The sequence below is a fragment of the Anopheles moucheti genome, chromosome X (assembly GCF_943734755.1).
Source record: "Anopheles moucheti chromosome X, idAnoMoucSN_F20_07, whole genome shotgun sequence".
NCBI classification, from domain to species: domain Eukaryota; kingdom Metazoa; phylum Arthropoda; class Insecta; order Diptera; family Culicidae; genus Anopheles; species Anopheles moucheti.
This window is the reverse complement of record NC_069142.1, coordinates 632,693-654,546: the sequence shown is the minus strand read 5'-3', so window position 1 is coordinate 654,546 and position 21,854 is coordinate 632,693. Positions and strand designations below refer to the sequence as shown.

Sequence of the window (21,854 nt, the reverse complement as noted above, 5' to 3'; positions counted from 1 at the left end):
TCAGAAGAACAATTCCCTTCTTTCAAGCCGGGTGCGATGCAGCTAATTGGTGGTGCAGATTACCTTCAGCCATGATCGATCCCATCATTAGTTGCAATCAAAAGCAATAAAATTGAACTAGGTTACCGCAAAGACCGCATCAGAAGTTGTTACGGCACTCTTGTCGTAAGCCGATTCTGGTGAACACTACGGTTTCCGAACTGATGGTAGAGAAACTCGGTTTATGTTGACACCGATTGGTATTGTTTGCCCGTAGCTAGTTCGATATAATTGAATGTTTGAATTGAGAATTACGCTTTCCTTTCCTCAATTTCACCGTAGACCTTCAGACGGCAGGTGCAGAAAATGCAAACACTTTTAGTAAAGAACATCCCAGGGGTTTCATTCATCGTTACATTTGTCTCGAGCATATACATTTATAACGACGATTTCTCATTCACTCCCATTCAAATTGTTAACAGTCATTAATCATTTATGCTTACTGTTAAAAGGATTTAAACACTTAAGTGATAGTTTTAAATTGAACACAATGCGTCTTAAGCGATGTAAAATTGAAATATCGACTAATTGTTACCGTTCAATCAGCATTAATAAAAATGAGTAACTAATGCATTGTTGTTCTTCTTTATCAGCACAATAACTTCAAGAGGTATATAAGTCTAAATCTGCTATTTCTGTGACTTTATTTTGATTTTAGTAAAGAGTACGGAGCCGCTACCATCATGCCACCGGGCCGCCCAACTAATGCATGTTAGTATTCTTAATAACAGTTTAGTAAATTTGATATAACTTTAAAGAGTTCTAGCCTAGAACTATATAAAAGCCGGTAATTGAGTAATTGCGGTTATACATAAAACATAGTAGTTTTCTTGATATTTTGTTGTATGTCAAAATGATGTCTAGGATGTTCTTTTGTATATAGTAGGTTAATAAGATGTAATAAGATGTTATTTTTCAAATAAGGTCAAATAAGATGTTATTTTTTGCTTACCTTTCTTTAAATTTGTTGTTGAAAACTTCCATGGTCATGCACCATGAATGCAGTTCTGCATCCGTGATTGACACGTGTGTGTGTTGGTGATAGGAAGCATGCTTCATGAAAGGGTTGTTGATTGTTGGATGGTGATGGTATTACAAATTTCTTTCACTTTTGTATGCTTCATGCGGTCGAACACTATTCCACTCACGCACTGGAACACCATTTTTCTTTATATTTCGGGAGCTTTTCACAGCCACACTTGTTTCATAGCGAACGTTGCGTATTCTTTGTGCGTATCGTTTGACGACTGCAATCTGTCTTGCTTTCTGGACCAAATTGGTGCTAGCGCACATGCACACTGTTTGTATATAAACTTCAGGGAAAAAAACATATACGCTTTTAGTACTACTGTTCAATTCTTTCTGGTTGAACAATGTATAATGGAAAACACGAAAAATACTTTATACATACGCTTGTTACAGTTTACATACACAATTGCATACATCGATTCCCACACAAAAACACACTCGCGAAAGCAAACGGCAAACGGCATCGGGGCGCGTAGGAAAACTGGAGCTAAATGATCTCTTACAGACGTATCCTAAGGGATATAGAAAGGATGCGAATTACACAAACTGTGGTCGGAAGCGGCGGTAAACGATGCTCAGGGCCAACAAAGCACCGGTTAGAGCTACGGCCGAACGACTGCGCACGGGCACCGAATGGAAGCTGTTTTGCGCGGCGCCGGAATTTCCGAATGCGGCCATTCCGCTCATTGACGGCTGTGGTGATGTTTGATCATTCTGCTCAATATCGACTGTAAGTAGAATTAAAAGTAAAAGTATCATGATAGTTTAGGTCAACGACTCGCAGTACGGCAAACATGAAGAAAATAAAGCCTAGTACTACAGAAATGACAGACATCGCCAAGTAGATTGTTAAGCAAAGAGGAAGATGAAGTGGAAAATAGTTGATAAATTATTTATCATTTTTTGTTTGTTTTATTTATTTTCATGGTCGACATGATTCGCCGAAATTAAACATCTATGGGCAATTCCATCCGGAGCATTAATTAGAGTACTTATCAAATTTATTCACTATACATTTTTATATAGTTTGTGGAAAACGCTTTTGAAGTTTCATGGTAGAATGCAAATCAAAGCAACGAATAGGTGGAATTTGAAGCATATCAATCACTTATTAATGTCACATTTAGTATGACTAGCTGTAAACCATACCACAACTACGGTAATGCCAGTAATGACTCATAGATCTGGATTAGTTTCCCTCTTGATGTCTAGTAATTTCCTCACATTTTGCCCTGATAAGTATGATGTTATCTCTTTTAGTTCTTTCCGTACCATCTTAACTCTTCCACATGCCCTCGATTAAATGCTATTCAATTGATTCGAATGGAAAAGCTCGCATCATCGCACACCAAAACGATTCTACAGTAAGTAAGATCCTGTCCTAACACCCTTTGCCACCCTCACCATGTTGTTGTTCACCGTTTTCACTCACAAACCAAATAACGATAGCTAAGATAAGGTATTAAGTACATTAGCCTTGCTTACTGTCATTTGGGTACCTACATAATTTTCTGATTCAAGTAAATGTAATACAAGCGAGATATATATTTTAAACTTTTAGTATGATTATAATATTTGGGGTGGTGGTGTATTGATAGCGGCGTCGGTATTCACACGACAAGACCTCCTAATTCAACAAGAAATTCCTAATAGTTTATCAACGCCAACAACAGAAAGACAAAAAATCACATTTTTTCAGGAAGTTCTGCAATAACTCACTATCAATATCTTTACATCGGCCATTAAGACAATTCTCTTAAAGGTTTGAACTAAAAAGAAGTTCACATTTACGATGTTATTTCCAATTGTTAATTAGCATTAAAAAAACCTTATCGCGCTTGTTTCATTGCTCTCGCAAAATATTGAAGAACTATTACTGACCGATGTATTATTACAGAAATGTTCGCATCATGAATCCATCTTTTATATTGATTATTTTACACTGTACGTTTTATTTTGCTCTTCTTCCATACGATAACAGCTAAGTAAATATTTTTTTTAGTTTAATTGGTATTCTTGTGAGTTGTGCAAAAGCTCGAAAGCATTATAAAAATAAAAAAGAGAAACATAAAGATGATAAAGTAGATAACATAGAGGGTATGCTTCGGGTCCGTGGCAGTTTATACAGCACGGTCTGCCGCGCTGTTCTTCTGACGCAATATTGTTGTACCCAATGTTTTCTAATTGAATTTTCACAGACGGGGAGCCGGTTTTCGAAATGAGCTACTTTTCAAAATGACCACCGAACCATTAGGGATAAGGCACGGTTTTAGGGGTAGTAACTTTTTTTCCGCCAAGGGCATCAATGGTTTCCAGCGCACAGAATATGATAGAAAAAGGAAGAGGTAAATTACGTAGGAAGTAAAAGAGCTTTGACAAATGGAAGCTATTAGGGGTTGATTATTTGCTTCACGGCCCTCCGGAAGCGCGACAAATAAGGGTGAAAGCAGGCGAAGAAAATGTGTTTTTCGTTTTCAGTTGTTGTGTAGAAAAGCTGAACTACAAGAAGTGATTAGTAGAGTTTCATGTTCCTGTTGTTGGCCAAACACGTAACAAAACTGTTTATAGATGGTACTCATTAAACGGTTTAAGTTTCAAAGAAAACAAACTGTGTTTTGCAGGTTCAGTTTAGTGCATACAAGATGAAGTTTTCAATAACTGAGATTAATAAAGTTTCTGTTTCTAATGATTCCTTTTGCGATCCGCAGGTCTAGTGTCACATGTAGTAAAATGCACAGTACAAATAAATGAATACGGCTCAAACTACGAAAGAAACATATCATATATGAAGTTTATTGCCAAATAAATCTTTTCTGTTGTTTATCTGACAACAGTAATGTTACGTATGCGTACTCAAGGAGCTTAGACTTGGGTAACTGTCTACTAGTGAATAGCAAGATATCGAAGCATCATCATGTCAGATAGTATCGTTGGGGATTTTTATAGCGGCTGTGGATCCTTTCGTAATGGTCGGTATTATGATTCTCACCAACGGTAGTGTGTTGCAGATCTTGTCATTGGTCTAGCATGCTACCTTAGAATTACACTGGGCAACTTAGTCCATAAAATATACATATCTAAATTACAAGGACATAGCAGACAGGAATAGCTTTTAGAATACGACAGATTTAAAACAAATGCCGCTAAAAATATAATTTCAGTTCGTTTTATAATAACTGTGACGAAGAATAATATTTCCACAGCGCACGGAATCGGCCGAACCTCGTTTTTTATGTAGGAAATCCTGTTGCGCTTCTAAAGCAAATTATAAACCGTTGTCCTCATGAAACAGGTGCTTCTGTAAACCCCTGGTTCTGTGTTGAAACAGCTCGAGGGATTGGACTGAGAAAGGGTAAAATCAACGGTGCAAAAAAAAACGACAACACACCGAAGACCATGCACCAACGTAAGGCGAAGTAAAGATAAATAAACAATGTTGAATGCCTTCGTTGTCAACTACAAAAGAGGATACTTCATTTCTTTCCTTGCCGAGCTGCACCATGACTGGCGCACGGCCATTTTCCGCGCACCTTCCGCGAACCTTTTCTTGTTAATGATGTTTCTTTTGTTCTAGCTTTTGCTGCTAAAAAATTCCCTTGAAAAGGAATGGAGAGGAAATGCTAACTTGGATAAGAACTTTTTTCCTACTTATGACATCAACTTTTCGTTTCAATTTTCTCCCATGGGGTATTTTGACTACAGCTGGGGAATGGTCGTTAGAAACCCATTGGCAAGAGAAATATTCTATCAAAAATGTACTATTTCTTGCCACAGATTAGTGAATGCACATGGAATACAATTACAATGACTATCTCACATTCTCAATCATTCACAATGATTCTCACATCACAACTCATTATGATAAATGTCAAAATTGAACCAATAGTGCTCTACGCTCTAAAATATGAACTCTACTTCTTCTTTGGATAATCACACTTAATCGATGGTCTTTGTCAGTGGCGGGTTTAGTTGTCAGCAAACTAAGTAATTAATGGATTAGCCTGGATTTAGACCTCAGTTTTGGCGACCACTAAGGAACTGTTGTTTAGAGCAGGAGTCTGTCAGCTGTTCAGCCTGTATGCCGCATGAGTTCAAATTACAATAGTACATAACATACAACATAACATAACACACCTCATCCCTAACATAACATATATCCCTAGCGCAACACTTCTATCTACTCTATTATAAAATAAAATATACTATATATAATATAAAAAAACTATTTTCACTGAAAGAAAAAGAGAAAAACGGCGATAAAAATTACAAACAAGGTGAGAGGTAATTAACTCAACGAGTTATTATTAACGTATTATTAACGAGTCTTTGGAGTCAACTGTACAATTTCGTTTTTCAATTCACATATTTGTGAAACAAAAGAAAAGTAAAAAAAAATAGTGTTCGTTATTGAAGCTAGAGCGGTTGGTGTGGTTGGTTGGACCACACCCTTTAGGCATAGATTTCATATGAGTTGAAAAAAAAAACAAATAGAAAGATAAAATGTGAAAATTTCAGTTCTTACCAAAAGGGAAACATGTGCTGAGCAACATAATTGTTCCACTACGAGTGAATCGTGTTTCAAAAGCGATGACATTTCGGGTTAAAAAAATCACAACAAAAGCACTGTCCAGTTTTAATTCAAGCCTAAATTCGAGGTTTTGTTTTTTTACTGAGTCTGTTGCGTACACAATTTTATCCTAAATGGCATTGGTTGGTTGGATGTGGTAGATTTTGTGTGTTTTTATTGCTCGACGACCCTAAGGCAACTCCGACAAATTAACGCGCAGAGTTCACCGAGATCATAATTTCGTTCGCCTTGTGTTGCCAGTGGAACGGATTTTGTTTTCATTTTTCCAAGTTTGAGACTAAACTGGGGAGTGGTTAGCAACGGCAGTGCTTGCAGGTCACTTGGTTGCATCCGCGAGCATCCTGTTTAACCTCATTTTATCACGCTTGACAGATTCCGGGTGCGTGTGTTTGTGAGAATTGAAACTATTTAAGAGAGTGACATCCACTAGTTGGGATGAATCGTATAGCGGTTGGGAAGCTGCGTGTAGAAATTGGATCTAGTGAAAAGTTAGTGAGTGTTGTACTGAGCACCTAAGTAAATCCGGAAATAATGTCACCAAGTCTGATGATGATGGCTATCGTTCTGACCATCCACATGGTCGCTCATTCTCTATTCTTTTTTAGCTTTTCCAACTCGTGTCCTGCGCAGAGTGTGCACAAAGTTTGACCTAACTTTGAAACGGATAAATTGCACTATGGAATGGCAAGCGTCGAAAAATCTGTTATAATGTAGATTTCCACAGTAAAACCAATTCAATTACTAGCGAAGATCTAGGCATTTTAATGCACAGTTTTAGAGCTTGTGAGACTGTTCTGAAAAATATACCATTATATTTAAACCCACTGTGTATTTTCAAACAATTGTAATATCTGGTTTTGTACATAAAGTATATGAAGATGTATGTTGTCAAATATCAAAACAATATCAATACCAGAAAAGTGTTAAAGGGTCTCAATTTAGACCATCCATTTAAATAATTCGCACTCTAATAATAATTTATTTCTCTGCCTTTAAAATGCACTGTCAGAGACTATTTAATCAATGATACAGGTTTTATAGGGAGTGGGAGGGAGGAAGTCTCATAATTTTACCGATGGTGGAGATAATAGAGACGCCGGTCTTTCACACAATGTTAACGGTGTCAAAACTTATCCGGGCCATTTTTTCATAAAAAGAACTGACTGACTAATTATGAAAAGATAACTTGCTTGTACACCGACGAGATTTGACCGCATGGTTTGTCCTAGTTGGGCCCATAGTGTGTTTTACTGTTTTTGCACACCCTCGATAGTTGTACCACAACGAGATGGAGGTTAGGGACAGATGAGCAGTTCCAGATGCTGCCATAGGTTGCTCAGCTGACATTACCAGAATGAAATAAATTTATTACATTTTGTAAGCTCCGGGCGCTGCAAAGGATGGCCCGACCAATTGTCATATTTGCCCTTTCGGGTTCGGTAGGACGTATTATGGTCGTTATTCGTTCCAGCGTTTATATTGCTTCTACGGGTTTATTGTTTCCTTATGATTATGCTGTAAGAACACAAAGCATCTAAAGACTGGTGATTAAATAGTATACCGGAAGGTTCCCTAAGAAGGTCAGCCAGTCCAAGGGTTTTTTCGCTTCGTCGTCAATTGTAAGAATGATTTAGATATCAAATGTTCGGGGAAATGTGGCGCAATATTGTCTTTTACAGAGATTCAGATTGTGGTGAAATAGAATAAAAGTTTTATTGATTTTTATGCTTAAAGAAAATGCTATCGATAAACGGTGCTATTAAACCATGCCATAGCTAACAAATAAAGTTTCTGTGAAAAACCACCTTTTATCCGTTGGTCTAATTTTCTTGAAGATTCATATTAGAGTAGAACCACTAGGAAGATACAATTTGAGTCATTTTATTCGCATTAGGGACTATGCGGGAAAAAAGAAAAGATGCAAGGATTAGGAGAGTTAAATAGTCGTAGTATGGTCGACACACGCACAATAATAATCGGTAGTTAAGCAGCCGTAGGCGAAAGTTAAATTCAATGAAGTTAATAATTAAATGCAATAAACCATTATCCTATGGTTACAACATCGTTACTTTCTTAAGCGGCCTTAAGCTCTTTTATTACTGTTGGTAAAAGCTAAATAGTTAAATGTTTTTTGTAAACAAACCTGTCCGATCAATCATATGTAAATTTCATCATCTGTTACCAGGTGTAAAAACGAAGAGACTGACGCATTCCTTTGAGTTTTGTTAAAGATTATCTTCTAGAACAACACGGATGAAACAATTCAAACGATATAATGCTAGACGAAGAAGAGAAAACAATGCTCAATGCTCAAACGAACGAAATAATACTCGATCGAGCAATCACTGATACATGCACATCAAGACTCAAGACAAGACAAGAATATTAATTATTATTATTATTTATTATGAATATAAAAATGATTTGCTTTATTTTATGCAGTGTTTAACACATGCAGCGCCGCACAAACCCAAATTTGCGTGATGCTCTATGGAAATCGCATTGAACGATTTCGACACCGCGTTAAAAGGGTTAAGGAAACGTGAATACGAATATCCAACGCAAATAAAATTTGTTTTATTTTTTTACATTAAACAAAAATTAAAAGGTTGAGTGTTGGGTAACCTCGTTGGATAACCTCGAAGGTTGGGTAACCTTCGGAGTTGTTGTGGAGCAATTTTATTGTGAAAATAATCATCCTTCGATACCCGTGCATATCTGGTTTGCCAGTTTGTCAAAATTCGTGTTTGTGGAAAGCCAGTAGTGAATAAGCCTTGAAGCGTTAGAACTCATACAAACAACTAGCATACAGTATGATGCAAGCTAATGTTGGGTTATTAACATATGCGCGTAAAAGTAATCCAATGTTAATGAAAAGTGAACTCTTTATAGTTTGATCACGAATTAGCTAGCACTTCCTAAAAGAAAAAAAAACGATACAGGGAAAAAAGGGAGCAGTAGAAAAAATTACTATCAGCAAAAAAAACCAATTAAATGTTACGGGTACTGAACAAATATTCCACAGCATCCAGCAGTTCTAAAGGCGTGTTTTACGCCGAAAAGAATTCGAGACATTGAAATTAATGCAGGTTCGTGAACGGTAAACATTTCTCAACAGAAAGTGACAGAAAAGGTATGCATTCCACACTCCAAACCATGCATTACCACTCAGCACCAAATAATCACTCGGTACGGTTGAGAGCGGCAATAAAAAAAGCGTCGCTGGTCGTCCTCGCTGGATCTTTTCACTGATGCTGGTAAAGATTGCGGTTTGCTTTTAGAAGATAGCAATCTTTTGTTTATTTCCCCTTCAGCCTAACCGCTATCTGCACTGCCAACTTTGGCTGCGAGCGCTTGCTTTTGTTCAGGTGTTTATTGAGCTGGAAATAGCGATGCTTTAAGGTTGCAGGAGCGACCGAAGCATAAAAAACCGAAATTCCGCCCTCGCTCAAGCGTGTAGGAGCGGTGCTAACGAAAAAAAAGTAACAGTACAGGAAAAGTGCTTTACAAGCGGTTCTGCTTGGATGTGTTGAAGCTAACAGCGGGCGATTGTCAACAGTAGATTTCATTTAATAAGCAACCAGCAATGAAGTTGAGTTAGATGCATTAGGAAGTAGCTGGTATTCGCATCGCGCGGTGGGTTAATATGTGTGGTTCTCGTTGTTACGTATCGCCTACATTAAATGGCGGTTTAAGAGCTGTTGTTGTGTATAGTTAAGCATAAGTTCTGTATAGGGTTTTTGATAAATTTAGGTAAAAATTTGTTTCTTACGTTTGATCAACGAAGTCTTATAGTCGGCGTACTGTTCGCCCGGCTCTACGTGCGCTGGAATTGTTGCTAGGCAGGTGATCTCTATTCGGCCCAAGTTGTTCGTTAAAGCCTCGGTAATGCGGATTGACAGCTGACTGTAGGAGGCAAACACACGATGACTCTTACGCTGTTCACCCTCATTGACGTGCCGCCGGTATTTGTGTTCGAACGAGGGACTGTAATTTAGCGAAAATAAATAGTAAATAATGTTATTTCAAAAACTTATTATAGTCATCCTAGCTAAGAATGTACGCATATAGGCTTCAGCCTACCAATCAAGATAAGATAAATTAAGATACATAACAAGCTATCTGGTAGATGCTACTAGCATACGTTTTTTTTTTCCTTTTTTTTACTCCTTCCGGACATATTAATTGGTTCAATATATTGATGCCCTCGTAGCTTCTCACTGACATCTATCAAGCAGAATGTGCTCTGGGATATTCTAGTTAGAAATATAATCGTTTACCATCATCGAACACGCAACCGTCGTGCGAAGCCTTGACTGATAATTAATTAACATGGTTTTTTTTTCGACTACGGTTCCTCTACGATTACTCAGCAACTTTTCGAAGGTGGGAGACGTCGTCGTCCGGTAAAGCATAGTGAAAGTTATTGTGTCGTGTTTAGCTACTATTGAGAGGCTATAATCAGCTTACTTGGTAACAGAAAAGTTTGGGCATATGGCTCACTAAGGTACATGTTGTGTCTCTGTCGATGGGCGTTAGAATCGACACTCGGAAATTGTTGCGAAATTGTTTAATGATTTTTTTTTCTTCCGTTCACTCACCGATGCTTTCGGTAGCCATTATCATAGTGCTGTTGTTGCTGTTGTAGCTGCTTATTGTCGTAGTACTGGTTATAGTTATAGTTGTAGTCATTTCGCTGCCAAGTCTTTTTATCACTCTCCTCCACGATGATATCAGGCGTGCCAAGGCCTGGCCCGGTACCGAGCGAACCCAGCCCGGCCATACCGCCGAAACTGCCATAAGCGGACCCACCAAACGCTCCGTTCAATAATCCGATCGTACTACCGCCACTTCGTTCTCGACCGGGATGGTGCATCTTGATACCATAGTTGTAGCCACTCTCGAAACTGTTATAGCCGATGTTAGGTTGAATCTCGAAGCTACCCGAGTAACCACCGTTACCCCCGCCGAGCCCACCACCCAGACCCATGGAGCTGGTAGATTTAGTCAGTTTGTCCTGGAAGTCATTTTCAACCGCTACACCAGTTTTTGTTTTTGAGAAAATCGAAAAGGAAGAAGAAGAAGATAAACATCAAATCACTCTGAGAAGAAATTTTCCTCGGATGAAGAGGTGATCGCCGAAACTGAGGCCTTTTTTGACAAATGCTACTACAAAAATAGTAACCATAAATTGAAAACCGGCTATAATCGGCATAACATCCTTGAAGGGATGTATGTTGAATAAAAAAAATAATTTTACAAAAAGAAAAAGTGTTTTACTGTCTTAGGCCAAACAATTATCAGCCCACCTGTTATCTAGTATGTGGTGATAATAATTTCGTATAGTTTAATTGAACTGTTTTAATCAGTTTTGTATCCTTTTTGGTACTTAGTCTGGACTGGAACGTATTATAATATACAGAATTATTAAATTAATTGACCTTTAAATTTACAACAATATAATTATGGCGGTGTTACACCCACGAATGGTTTATGGTGACTCACTAAGCCATATAATGGTTTACTATTTTTATCGCACAGCCGTATCTCAGCGTAGGTCGGGTGCAGACAAGAATTTATTTATATTAGTTTGACATGACATTTTTGTGGATTCGCTAAACATTATTCAACAACTGTGGTTTTAAATAAACGAAATTATGACTTGTCTCACGGCATTTAATTTTAATCACTCTTTCTCTCTCTTGAAGTTACCTTTTGTTCGTTGCTTTAGCTCCTTTAAGCTGCCACTGCCAGATGAACTCGTACCAGAACCGATTACCTTCCCGTGGAATAGTGTCGTTTGTTGTCCGATGGTTTGCTGTACCTTCGAGCGATGACTGTTTTTTGAAGTATGATGTAATTGCCGAACGTGAGCGTCATCCACCTGTGAGTTTGTTGCATGTTTGAATTTATGCATGAGAAATAAAACAAAGAACCAAACGAACATGATGAATAATGTTATGGTGATCCCATGGTTCACCCGTATCCCTTTATCAAAACCCAGACCTGAACAATTGATAAACTGTGTTCAGCTTGAGTAAGCGTGAGATAATCACTTACAGATTCTTTTAATTAAACTTGGTATTACAAGAACACTGTGAGCACAAGATCCTTCTTACCTGTTTGCCATTGATCAGCCACGTAATGTGCGGTGATGGCCGGGCTCTTGAAGTGGTACAGTTTGCAATGAGCATATCACCGTAGTAAAGTTGTTTTTTGGCAAACTCGATGGTTGGTGGTCCCTTCTGTGGCACTACAAGTTGTGCGAACATGAAAAAAATATCATATCAGTAGCTGACAGGATACACATAACCTAACGGATGGGTGTGTTACTTACACATCACGTGCAGCATTTCATCGTTTGATGCTTTGGTGAAGATGGGCGTATCGGTCGAAACCTCACAATAGTACGAACCGGATGCATCATAGTCCACATTCTTTAACGTTAGTGTAGAAGGAGTCACCTTTTTCCACTGCCAGTAGCCAAGTAAAAGAAAGCGAGAGCGATGAAAGGCAAGAAATGCGCGAGGAGTTGCGAATGCGTTTAATTACATGCCGGCAACACCAGGAATGCGGTTAGAAGGAAGTTCATGCTAATGCTTTATGTTTTACGATGCGAATGGTTTATGATTTCGGTGGCTAAGCGGTAAGCAAGGAGTTAATGGTTTTAGGCGCTAAGAAGGTAGCCGATAGATGCAGACATTCCTACTACCACACCCTAGAACGTGGTAATAAAATATATTTTGGCAATTTGGGCACCCACGACACTCCGTAAACGTATTGACGTTCGTTTCTTTCTTTAACAAACCAGCCAAGATTGCGAGTGACCCACCGTAATGTCTCGGTAGGTAAGACACCTGGACATGGGAATGCGATTTTTAATGGCACCCGGTAATGGCTCGCCAGCCAATGGGCGATCGCCGTGCAGAGATCGCCGGCGCTAAAAGGTCTTAAAAAGTAGACGTTAAATATAGGTGTTTATTGAAATTTCCTTCTTTTTCCTCGTGGAAAATTCTCTGCCACTGAAAATAAGGAAGTGCATAAAAGCCGCATTGTGACTCATTAAAGAGCGTTTTGTGCTTTGTCGATTTATTTCAGCACAAGAAAAGCAAAATAAAATGAGTTACAAAGAAAATCGGCAGAATTTTGAAGGGATAAAGTGCTTTTCAGAATTTGCAATATTCAGTACTCAAAAAATTATCAGTAATTCATTTGACCAAATCAAACTTTTTCAGGACTACCCTGTATTTGGTAGCGGCCTCACAAGACAGAGCCTAGACAAAACCCCATCTGGACTGTTCCTCCGTAGCAGGGATTCACTATCCGGTTACTTGAAAAAAATATGTCTAGTTGGTTACTCCAAGAAAAAGAATATAGAAATTCAAACCATTTCTATATGTTTGTTTTGTTTTTGCATTATTTATTCTTTTAAACCATTAACTGAAAATATTGAATGTATAAATCCATGCATTTCAATTTTTGAGAAGACAAACATAAACGCATTTATAGACAGTAACAATTACAACCAGCTTTATAAAACTTACATCAATTTCGGCTCCAGGTATACTGTAGTTTCGATACGGTGGGCTTCGTCCTTTAATATATTCAAAAATTTTGCTCTCTTCTTTGAGAAAGGTCACCTAGGAAAATAAACAACACAGTAGGATAATACCATAAAACAAGTTTTAAATAACATGAGTATCTTAGTATCTGAATTTACCAATCGAAAAAACGTCATCAACGTTAATGGCCTTTTAAAATTTATGTAATGATTATTTAAGGCTTTTTAAAATATTGATGTAATGAGCCTTTTTTTTAATATCCTCGAAATTTTATTTCATCAGTTTTACAGTTAAGAAGTTCGATCGCACCAGAATGTCGGAGTATCTTACCTTGTAAAGGATATCTGGTAAAACATCATTTTCGCAATAAAGTGCCACTGCACTTCCTCGCTCGATGTATTTTTTGACCACGAGCTGTACATTCACTGTTGATTGTCCCTCTGAAAAGATGAAGAAGAATAACACAGGTGGAAAAATAAGTATACACGGTCTGCACAACAGTGTCCATCAATGTTTGCGTTGCATGGTAGTGTAAGAGTATTGCTGTCACTGTGGTAGTGTGGAATACATTTTAGAGTGAAATTTTCAGGTTTCTATGAACTACGGATGTAATACGATTGAAATCAACGAATGCTGAGGAAATACGAACACTGAATACATTCACATCGTGCTCGCAGCAAAGCATACACATAACTGACAGAAAGAAGGACCTGTCTTGGTAAATGGACATTTTGGATTTTGGAGAGATTGGACAGAAACTTGTCGCAACTGGGTAGACGGAGTACAGTGTCAATTGCAATCGTTTGCAATGCTGCTGCTAAGACAACGTGAAAAACGGTACGTGGATATTATTGATTGTGGATGGTCGGTATCTCGTTTTCAACGTGTTCTGTGTACGTAAAAAAAAACTTGCTCGCCTGATTTTCCAGTTGTTTTTCAATGAGGCCGTTGCGCGAACTTATGCTTCATTTAATTCGATTTCTGCTTGAACGGAAGATTGTTTGGATGATAAAGTTATGTTCCGAAAGGTCTCGAAGCATTACAGATGAACACATAAGGAACATGGGTTCGTAGGGAAATTTCAAAACGTCAAACAAATACGTCTTAACTGATAAGACAATTCATTCTCGTGCATCAACCGTGCCGTGCCTCACACGCATTGCCTTAAGTACACATAAAGCACTAACCAACAACGCTCCGATAACCTTAGGGGGAAGCCAATTTGAATTTCAGATGGCCATCTCTCGGAGATCTGGGGTTGTCGTTCACCGCTCAAAGCCAAATTTGCCTGCACAGGCTTTACGCACAGCTGCCCGCTTTACATAATCTAAATATGTACGCCTTCCTGGGTCAGTGCGTGTAAGGACGTAAGGACACGCTAGTTTGCTGCAATCCGTATCCCCCGCTACCGTTTTGCTAGTAACGAGGGAGGGAATTAAATTCAATTCAAATGGTATAATTCTTCCGATCCGACCAGCGTTGTGTCGATGGTGAATAGATGTAGCGTGTACGCCCCGCTTGTCATTACCCTTGTCACCAGGCGCTGCACGGACATGGGAATTTGTTTCGAGGTGTTAAACAGAGAGCGAAAGTGTGCGAAGAAATGGCAACAGAGTAAGACGGAGAGCTTGTCGGTCGTCATCGATTTGACCGAAAAGGATAAACGCAAGTTGGTGTATGTGTACAGCGGAAGGGCTGACCGATTCTGAATCGTAATGTCAGTACATGGGATGTATGGCAATGCTGACGGTTGGACTTCGCCGGTCTGCTCCGTCTATACCAGCGTCAATCATTTACATATCTATCTATTATTCATTTACGGTTTATGGATGTGCAAGCCGGCGGCTTTCGGTTGTTCTTACGTATCAGCAGCACCACTGTGCACACACGAGTGTCGAAACAGAATGTGAGAATCCAAGTGTTCCATACTCCACGTCCCATCGCACCCTAGTCGTAAATCGGTCTCAGTTGAACCGCCCTCTTGTAATTGTTTACATGTTCGTAAATCTTCCATCCAGCACAGAGGATAGTGTGGCAAATGTAAACGACAGACTACAGTGCACGAATTTTATCTCACACCAGTGAAAGAAATGGTGTCTAAGTGACGGAAAATACGAACAGATAAAAATTACGTTACGATAGCACTGTATTAGTTCTGTCGTTTATAGTTTGTTTTCAACGTTTCATAACAAGTATTGACCATTGACATAAAATATAAAAGTTACAGTCTCATCAACCACCAAGGAAACTTTGGTCCATGATAATCGCAATGACTGGTAATTGAAGGGCACCTAGAGGCACGTTACATGAAGCGACTATTCGCGTCTACGATGTAGGTACGATGCGAACAAGGGTTGATGCATGCAAATTAGAGTGGGTTACATTTATTGTTACATCATGTACCAATGGTTTTACACAACTAATTATCAAATCAACGATCATTTGAAGAATATTTTCAAAACAAAGATATACATGTTTTAATGCACAAATGTACATTGGCTGCTAAGGTGATATCTTACCACAAGTACATGTTGGTAACGGAAAACGGATGAGAAACAATTTCAACGAATGGAATAAGATAGAAAGTAATATTAGATAGAAAATCTGTTTTGTGTGTAATATAGAAATGTTACATTTGTCACTAAATTTTGCTTTAATAGTGTAGATTGTTCTATGAATTTAACAGTTGATATTTTTGTAAAGATAATTTTGCATTGAAGTTGGCTTCGACTTTAACGTAACGCAATCACCTTAAAGGCAAACCGAGCTGAAATCAATGATCGATTTTGCATTACTACCTGAATGCCCAGTAACATGGGTTGGTACCTTCGAAGATATGACTGAATACCTTGTGGTTCGTCTAAATCCTTGATGGACGATCTTATCGAGGGAATGATTTCCGAAATGATGTTGATGACGAGACTGTTACCTGGTGGTATCAGTTGCACCTGCAGGACCGGTAATTTCCAGTACGAAACGTTTCGGAAATAGGACTCGACAGTGAAATACTCAACTTCAAGATAGATTTTTCGTGAAACATATAAATAATTGTAATACAAACTTATGTAAATATCCATTGTAATTCAAATATATTTCAAATATTTCAAATCTTTCTATCTTTGAAAGAGCTCAAAGAACAAAACAAAACAAAATCCAACAAAACAGCTCAGTTGAATTGTTGGAAGAGTAGCAAATCTAGTGTGATCAACAACTTAAACTAAGGCTCTACATGTACATTTAATATTCTAATATTTCCGAAGCAAGTGTCGACAAGCAGTTACAGTTCAGTTGCGTTCTGTTTGAGCACCTAAAATTGATTTTTAGATGCACTTTCGAAGTTTAACAGTTGCAGAATGTTTTATCAATATGCTATGCGGTACAGTATTGATCCGGAAGCTCTTCCGGGAAATGTTTGTGCTCAACACGTGCAATCACACAGACGACCGTGTCAAAGCGGGGCAAATAACGCAAGGGTTTTCTTCTGGGCAGTAGGTCTGCTGTTCATCATTCAACCTCATGTGAAAGGATTTCCGTGTGGGAAAGGCATTTGGCTTTTTGAACGAACTTTTCACATATAGCGAAAATGTGTGTTTTTGTAAGCTCAATGTCTCGTAACTTTTGCTTCTTGCGCCGTGCGGCGCTGCGATGGAGTCTACCAAAATGTGAAACTTTCCTTTTACGCAAGCCAGCCATGTACATCCAGAGCTCTTGTTTTAAGAAAATCCGCTAAAAAGACCCCAGTTCAAGACACTCTGTGGCACATGATCTTTTGCTCGGGATGTTTGTGATATCATATATTGGAAGAATATGGGGCGTTCAGGCAGTGGCAAAAGAAAAAAGAAAGAAAGAAATACAAGAACACAAGTATCGCAAAAACCCGGCTGCACAACGACCAAACGCAAGTCCCAGAGACGGAGTGAAAAGCCTCAGCTGTCGGTTATTGCTGTAGTTTTATTATTTGAGATTTTGTTGGCACCTTCCAGCACCACCAGGTTTTATGATAAGGATGCAAAAGCATCAAAGAAGATCAAGTTAAACAAGGAGTTTAAGGGGGGAGTGGGTTTGGGATTGTGAAGAAAACGGCTTTTTGGGGTTTTGGGACGGATCCGTGCTAGTGGCGGCATGATGGAATGAAAGAACACTAAAATGTGTTTCCTTTGGTAGAAAGGCAAACCCATGGTAAGCGGGTGGCAACCGAAACAACAAAACAAGGCGCTGTGTAAGATAGATAGGGGAAACGAGTTTAGTCATGAAGATTAGTCTGGGAGAGAATCGTGGAATCAGTGAGCCTTGCGGCAATGATGTAAAAATACTGAGCATGACGAACGGGTATCTCTGCCAATCTTTCACCACTTCACTCCCATTTAGAACACACTATGCTTTAAACAATCAGGGTTGGTTTTTTTTTACTTTCTGCTGTTAAGAATGTGTGGGAAAACAACTTTTCTACTTAACGTACATGTTTTTCTTTGCTAAATTTTAAAACTTGTTACTGCTTGTTCGAATATTGCGTCATGGGTTTGTCACATTACATTTTTAAATTTCAAGCTTAAACTCACACTATTAGTGTAAAGATGGCTAATCTCATCATAACCATATTGATACGAACGCTATCTAACTGTAAATGAACCACATAGCCGGAGCTCGGGACTATCGTGTGAGATCAACGTTGCTGTCAATACATAAGAGGAACCCGCAAAAGTTTCGTGAGACTCAAAGTCCATCTAAAAAAATTAAAACTTTAACAACCTTGAGGTTCCCAACAAAACTGGGCTAAATGGGTTAATCGTACCAGTGCTAATTGTGAGAATGACATAAACATAAATACATAAGTTATGCTTTATTCTGCGGTGTGTCTCGTTCGATGGTTCAAGCAAAAGATAACGAGCTCGGGTGGCGTTGTTCAGTCTTTGCTTTAGCTGGAGTGACTGACCGAGTAAAAATACTCTATTGTATAAACTGGCACAACATTATCCAGTAATATCACACCAGATATATCTTAGGTATAAGTATATGTTTCCGTTAGAATTGCCAGGCCGTGTAAACTTTGTTTTACCACGTAGCCAGATAGTCAGTCCTAGTTCCGGAGGAATGGTCCAGTTAGGATTTTGTTGAAGTCCTGTTGTGCGAAGACCGGTGCCGCTAAAAATACACCTCCAGACCGCCCCCAGAAGAACATCATATTCAAACTAGCAAAAATAGATGTTTTCTTTTGAACCTTTACTCCTCTTAATCGGTGCCCAAACCATTAGATGAATCCACGACTTTTCGTCAGTTAAACGTTCAATAATATTTATTTTTTATTGAAATTATCTGAAACCATACCGACGAAATACTGATTACACACTGAACACAATGTAATGTCACCATTTGGGTTTACAACCACACTTCGCATGTTTGCTATGAAGCGGAAAAAATCACACGCGAAAACCATTCCAATTTAACCGCTTCCAAAAACCGGGGTCCCTTGCTTGGCTGCTTTTGATATCCTGTTTTTTTTACTTCCATCCGTACACTGGTGCCAGTGTTGCTCTCTTACTTTATAATCCCATTAGACGGTCGGCAGAGATGTAATTTTCGCCCTGAAATAACAAGCACCCTCTGACATTCAATAAGCACCCGCAGTTTCGCGAAACGAAATAGAAGCCAAACAGCATTAGTAAAACAGCCGCAAAGGAAAAAAAAAGTTCGATGCCAATAAAACATAAAACACATCCGCGATTTTCACGATTTTTCGATTTCCCCGAGCGAGAAGAAAATCATGCTGCAATGAAATTGGGAGCCTACGTTTGCTGTTTTGGTGAATGGTGAAAATGGGTTGAATTTTGTGTGTGTATGTGTGTGGCGTCATCGTCTGAACCAGAGTGTTGATAACGTTTATTTGCATACAGAAAGCGCAACAGGCCACAGTGTAGCGCAGGTTCGGATATGGGCTCATGAACGGAACGCGAATATCTACAATCGATGAAAATCTTCCATAAACTCTCTCAGCGCATAAAATCGGGCAGTTTTCCGAGTGGTTTAAACAGCACATGCTCGAACAAAAGCACAATAGGACAGCGAAGAATATACGAGTGGACAATTCGTTTTTGTCGGCATGTCTGTTGAAAGGTTAATAATGCATAAGGTTAAAATATATAATTTAAATTTTTAGGATATGCAGTGTAAAAACGTACATGCGAAGGAAAGCCTATGCGGTAAAGTACTGTATTTTCGCGTGTATAATGACTTCCCGTGATGAATAACTCAATGTGGTTTTTGCAAAATAAAGATATTTTATTTCTATTGTCTAAAATTTTAACAAGGTTATTGTTATGAATGTCACAAATAACATTACATTCAAAGTATTGTTCCATTACGCACTCGCTGCTGTCTTCAAACACATTTTTAATAATGCAATCGGCAATGATGTCATCCTCGTCATCACTATGTGCATGAAGTGCCATGATCGAAAAGATGTTAAGAGTGCATAACGACCCTCTAAATTTGACTGAACCCCTTGTTTTGATTTCATTGGACACCGGCGAGCCTTTCACTCAAAATACATAAAAGAATAGTTAAACTTTCAATATTTTAGTAGGATTTTTAGTACAAATATTTTTTAATCGCCATTTGTCGATGTTTCAAGTAATAATGTTTTCATGTCGATGTTTCATTCTAGTAATAAGAAACGTGTACGAGAAAACAAATCGAGTAGCTTTAAACAATGGAGGTCAGTTATTGTAGCTGAATGACGTTTAGACACCTTAACATTCTCCGAGCTTGTTAAATTAAATCATGAGCATTAAAAATCGTAATATCGTCACAATAAATTAAACATACGTGACATGGAACTAGACAGACAAGACATCATTAATATACATCTAGAATAGAAATGGCCATAAACTACAGCTTTGAAATACGCTGGAACGGGTGTCATTAGTCTAATTAGTCCTAAGAAGTACTTTATATTGAGTAAATAGGATCTCAATTAAGAAAAAAAGGATTAGCAAGAGGTTTGTTTTGATTTAAGTGATACCAGACAACCTCGGAAAAATACCTAACTTAAAAACTTAAAGCAGAAAAAATAAAAGCAGAAGAAATAAAACTTAAAGCAGAACACCAGTGGCTAATGGTGCTAATCGATCGCAGATGTAGTACACTATCAGCTTATGCACAAAAGCATTTAGCTTGTAATTTACCAGTTCTCGGTATGCTATCGAAGGGACAACGAAGTGGCTCTAAGAGTACATCGCCTTAACTTTTTAGTACATTTGTCGGAATGTACCGTACCGAAGTAGATGAGGTATTACCGATTGACATACAAAATCCAACCACACCACGAGAAAGAGATGTCTACAAATTATGTTGACATTTAGAATCTGTATTATTGCCTTTTCTTAGTTTTAAAATTTTATGTCCGTTTCTTATACCTATGTGCGATAGATACCCATGGTGGGATTGTAAAATGGGTACTTGTGTGATATTCCGGGTACTTTGTAGGATGTGTTCCGCCGTTGGAGTATTGTTGATGCAGTTGGTTTGTTGTGAACAGCATATATTCATAGGATTGTTCGTAAATGCTTTCACAAATGTGTTTAACCGAGTTAAAACTTTAATTCACCCTTGTTCATAAACTACCAGGCGTCTCCATAATAATTTTATTTTATTTTCATTAAACCGAAAAGGTTCATTCTGGCAAAGACAAACACAAAACTACTTGATACTCTACGGCGATTAGTAAACTTTGAAAAAGTTGTATTAAATTAACTTAAAACATTGCCTTTTGATTGTGATACTCGTAAGACACATCGTACGAGCGGTTACTTCCCGTCATTGCAGTGTTGTTACCTCAAAATCCTTAAATTTGTTATCATAGTAAAAATGATATAGTAGATAAAATGCATCAATTATGTATTTATCAATCAACACTAACGTTGGTAACAGTACTACATGAACTGAATAATTAAACACGTGCATATTACTCTGCGTTGCCGTTTTTTATGTTATTAAGACATCAAACTACGACATACGAATTTTTTAAAAAGATACCTAATCAAGTTATTATTTAGTTGCTGTTACTTTCGGGTTTTGTTACTATTTTATTTGATCAGTTTAAGGATGTAAGATTTTTATGAAGCAATTTGGAATAATTTCCCAACCAGAATTGAAGCAGTAACAGTAAACGTTGAATCAAGCTTTGCTTACATCGTTTACATTTTGAAAAAAATATATATTCTAATAATTTACACATGGGATTCAATTTAAAATTGATAGTTTTTCCATGTTAATGGATTTCCATTAGCTGGTGGGAGTATCCACCATCTGCACCGTTTTGCTCAGATTCTTGTTGATTACTTTCCAGGTGGCGATTTTCACGCACCACTTCCTACTATGGTAACCTGTGTTGGTTATTGGCAAAAAGCTAAAAAGCTGCTGCAGGATGTAGCAGGCTATAATAGGTTGGTAAAGGACCAGGAGAACGACCTTACATATGAACTTCTACCAGTGACTATGGTACGAAGCAGAGCAGGGTAAGTTGTTTGTGCAGAATAGTGTTCAATAAACGGCTTATAATTAAGCAATTATTGCTCACATCGAGCAGCCAAACCAGGTCAGCAACAGTTCATGGACGATCTCAGAGGGTTGAACCGGCT

General features: G+C 38.2%; 1 protein-coding gene across 1 annotated transcript in view; it reads right to left on the bottom strand.

Annotated features, from left to right (window-relative positions):
• Positions 1–1,605: 1,605 nt before the first annotated feature.
• Positions 1,606–21,854, bottom strand: part of LOC128307265 (uncharacterized) — a 73,219-nt gene continuing 52,970 nt past the window's right edge. The window contains exons 2-9 of the mRNA XM_053045026.1: positions 13,549–13,658; positions 13,201–13,296; positions 11,994–12,129; positions 11,776–11,909; positions 11,369–11,540; positions 10,258–10,693; positions 9,429–9,643; positions 1,606–1,796 (exon numbers count right to left, since the gene is read on the bottom strand). Of these exons, the coding sequence (XP_052900986.1) occupies positions 1,606–1,796; positions 9,429–9,643; positions 10,258–10,693; positions 11,369–11,540; positions 11,776–11,909; positions 11,994–12,129; positions 13,201–13,296; positions 13,549–13,658 (1,490 nt within the window). The remainder of the gene's footprint in view (positions 1,797–9,428; positions 9,644–10,257; positions 10,694–11,368; positions 11,541–11,775; positions 11,910–11,993; positions 12,130–13,200; positions 13,297–13,548; positions 13,659–21,854) is intronic.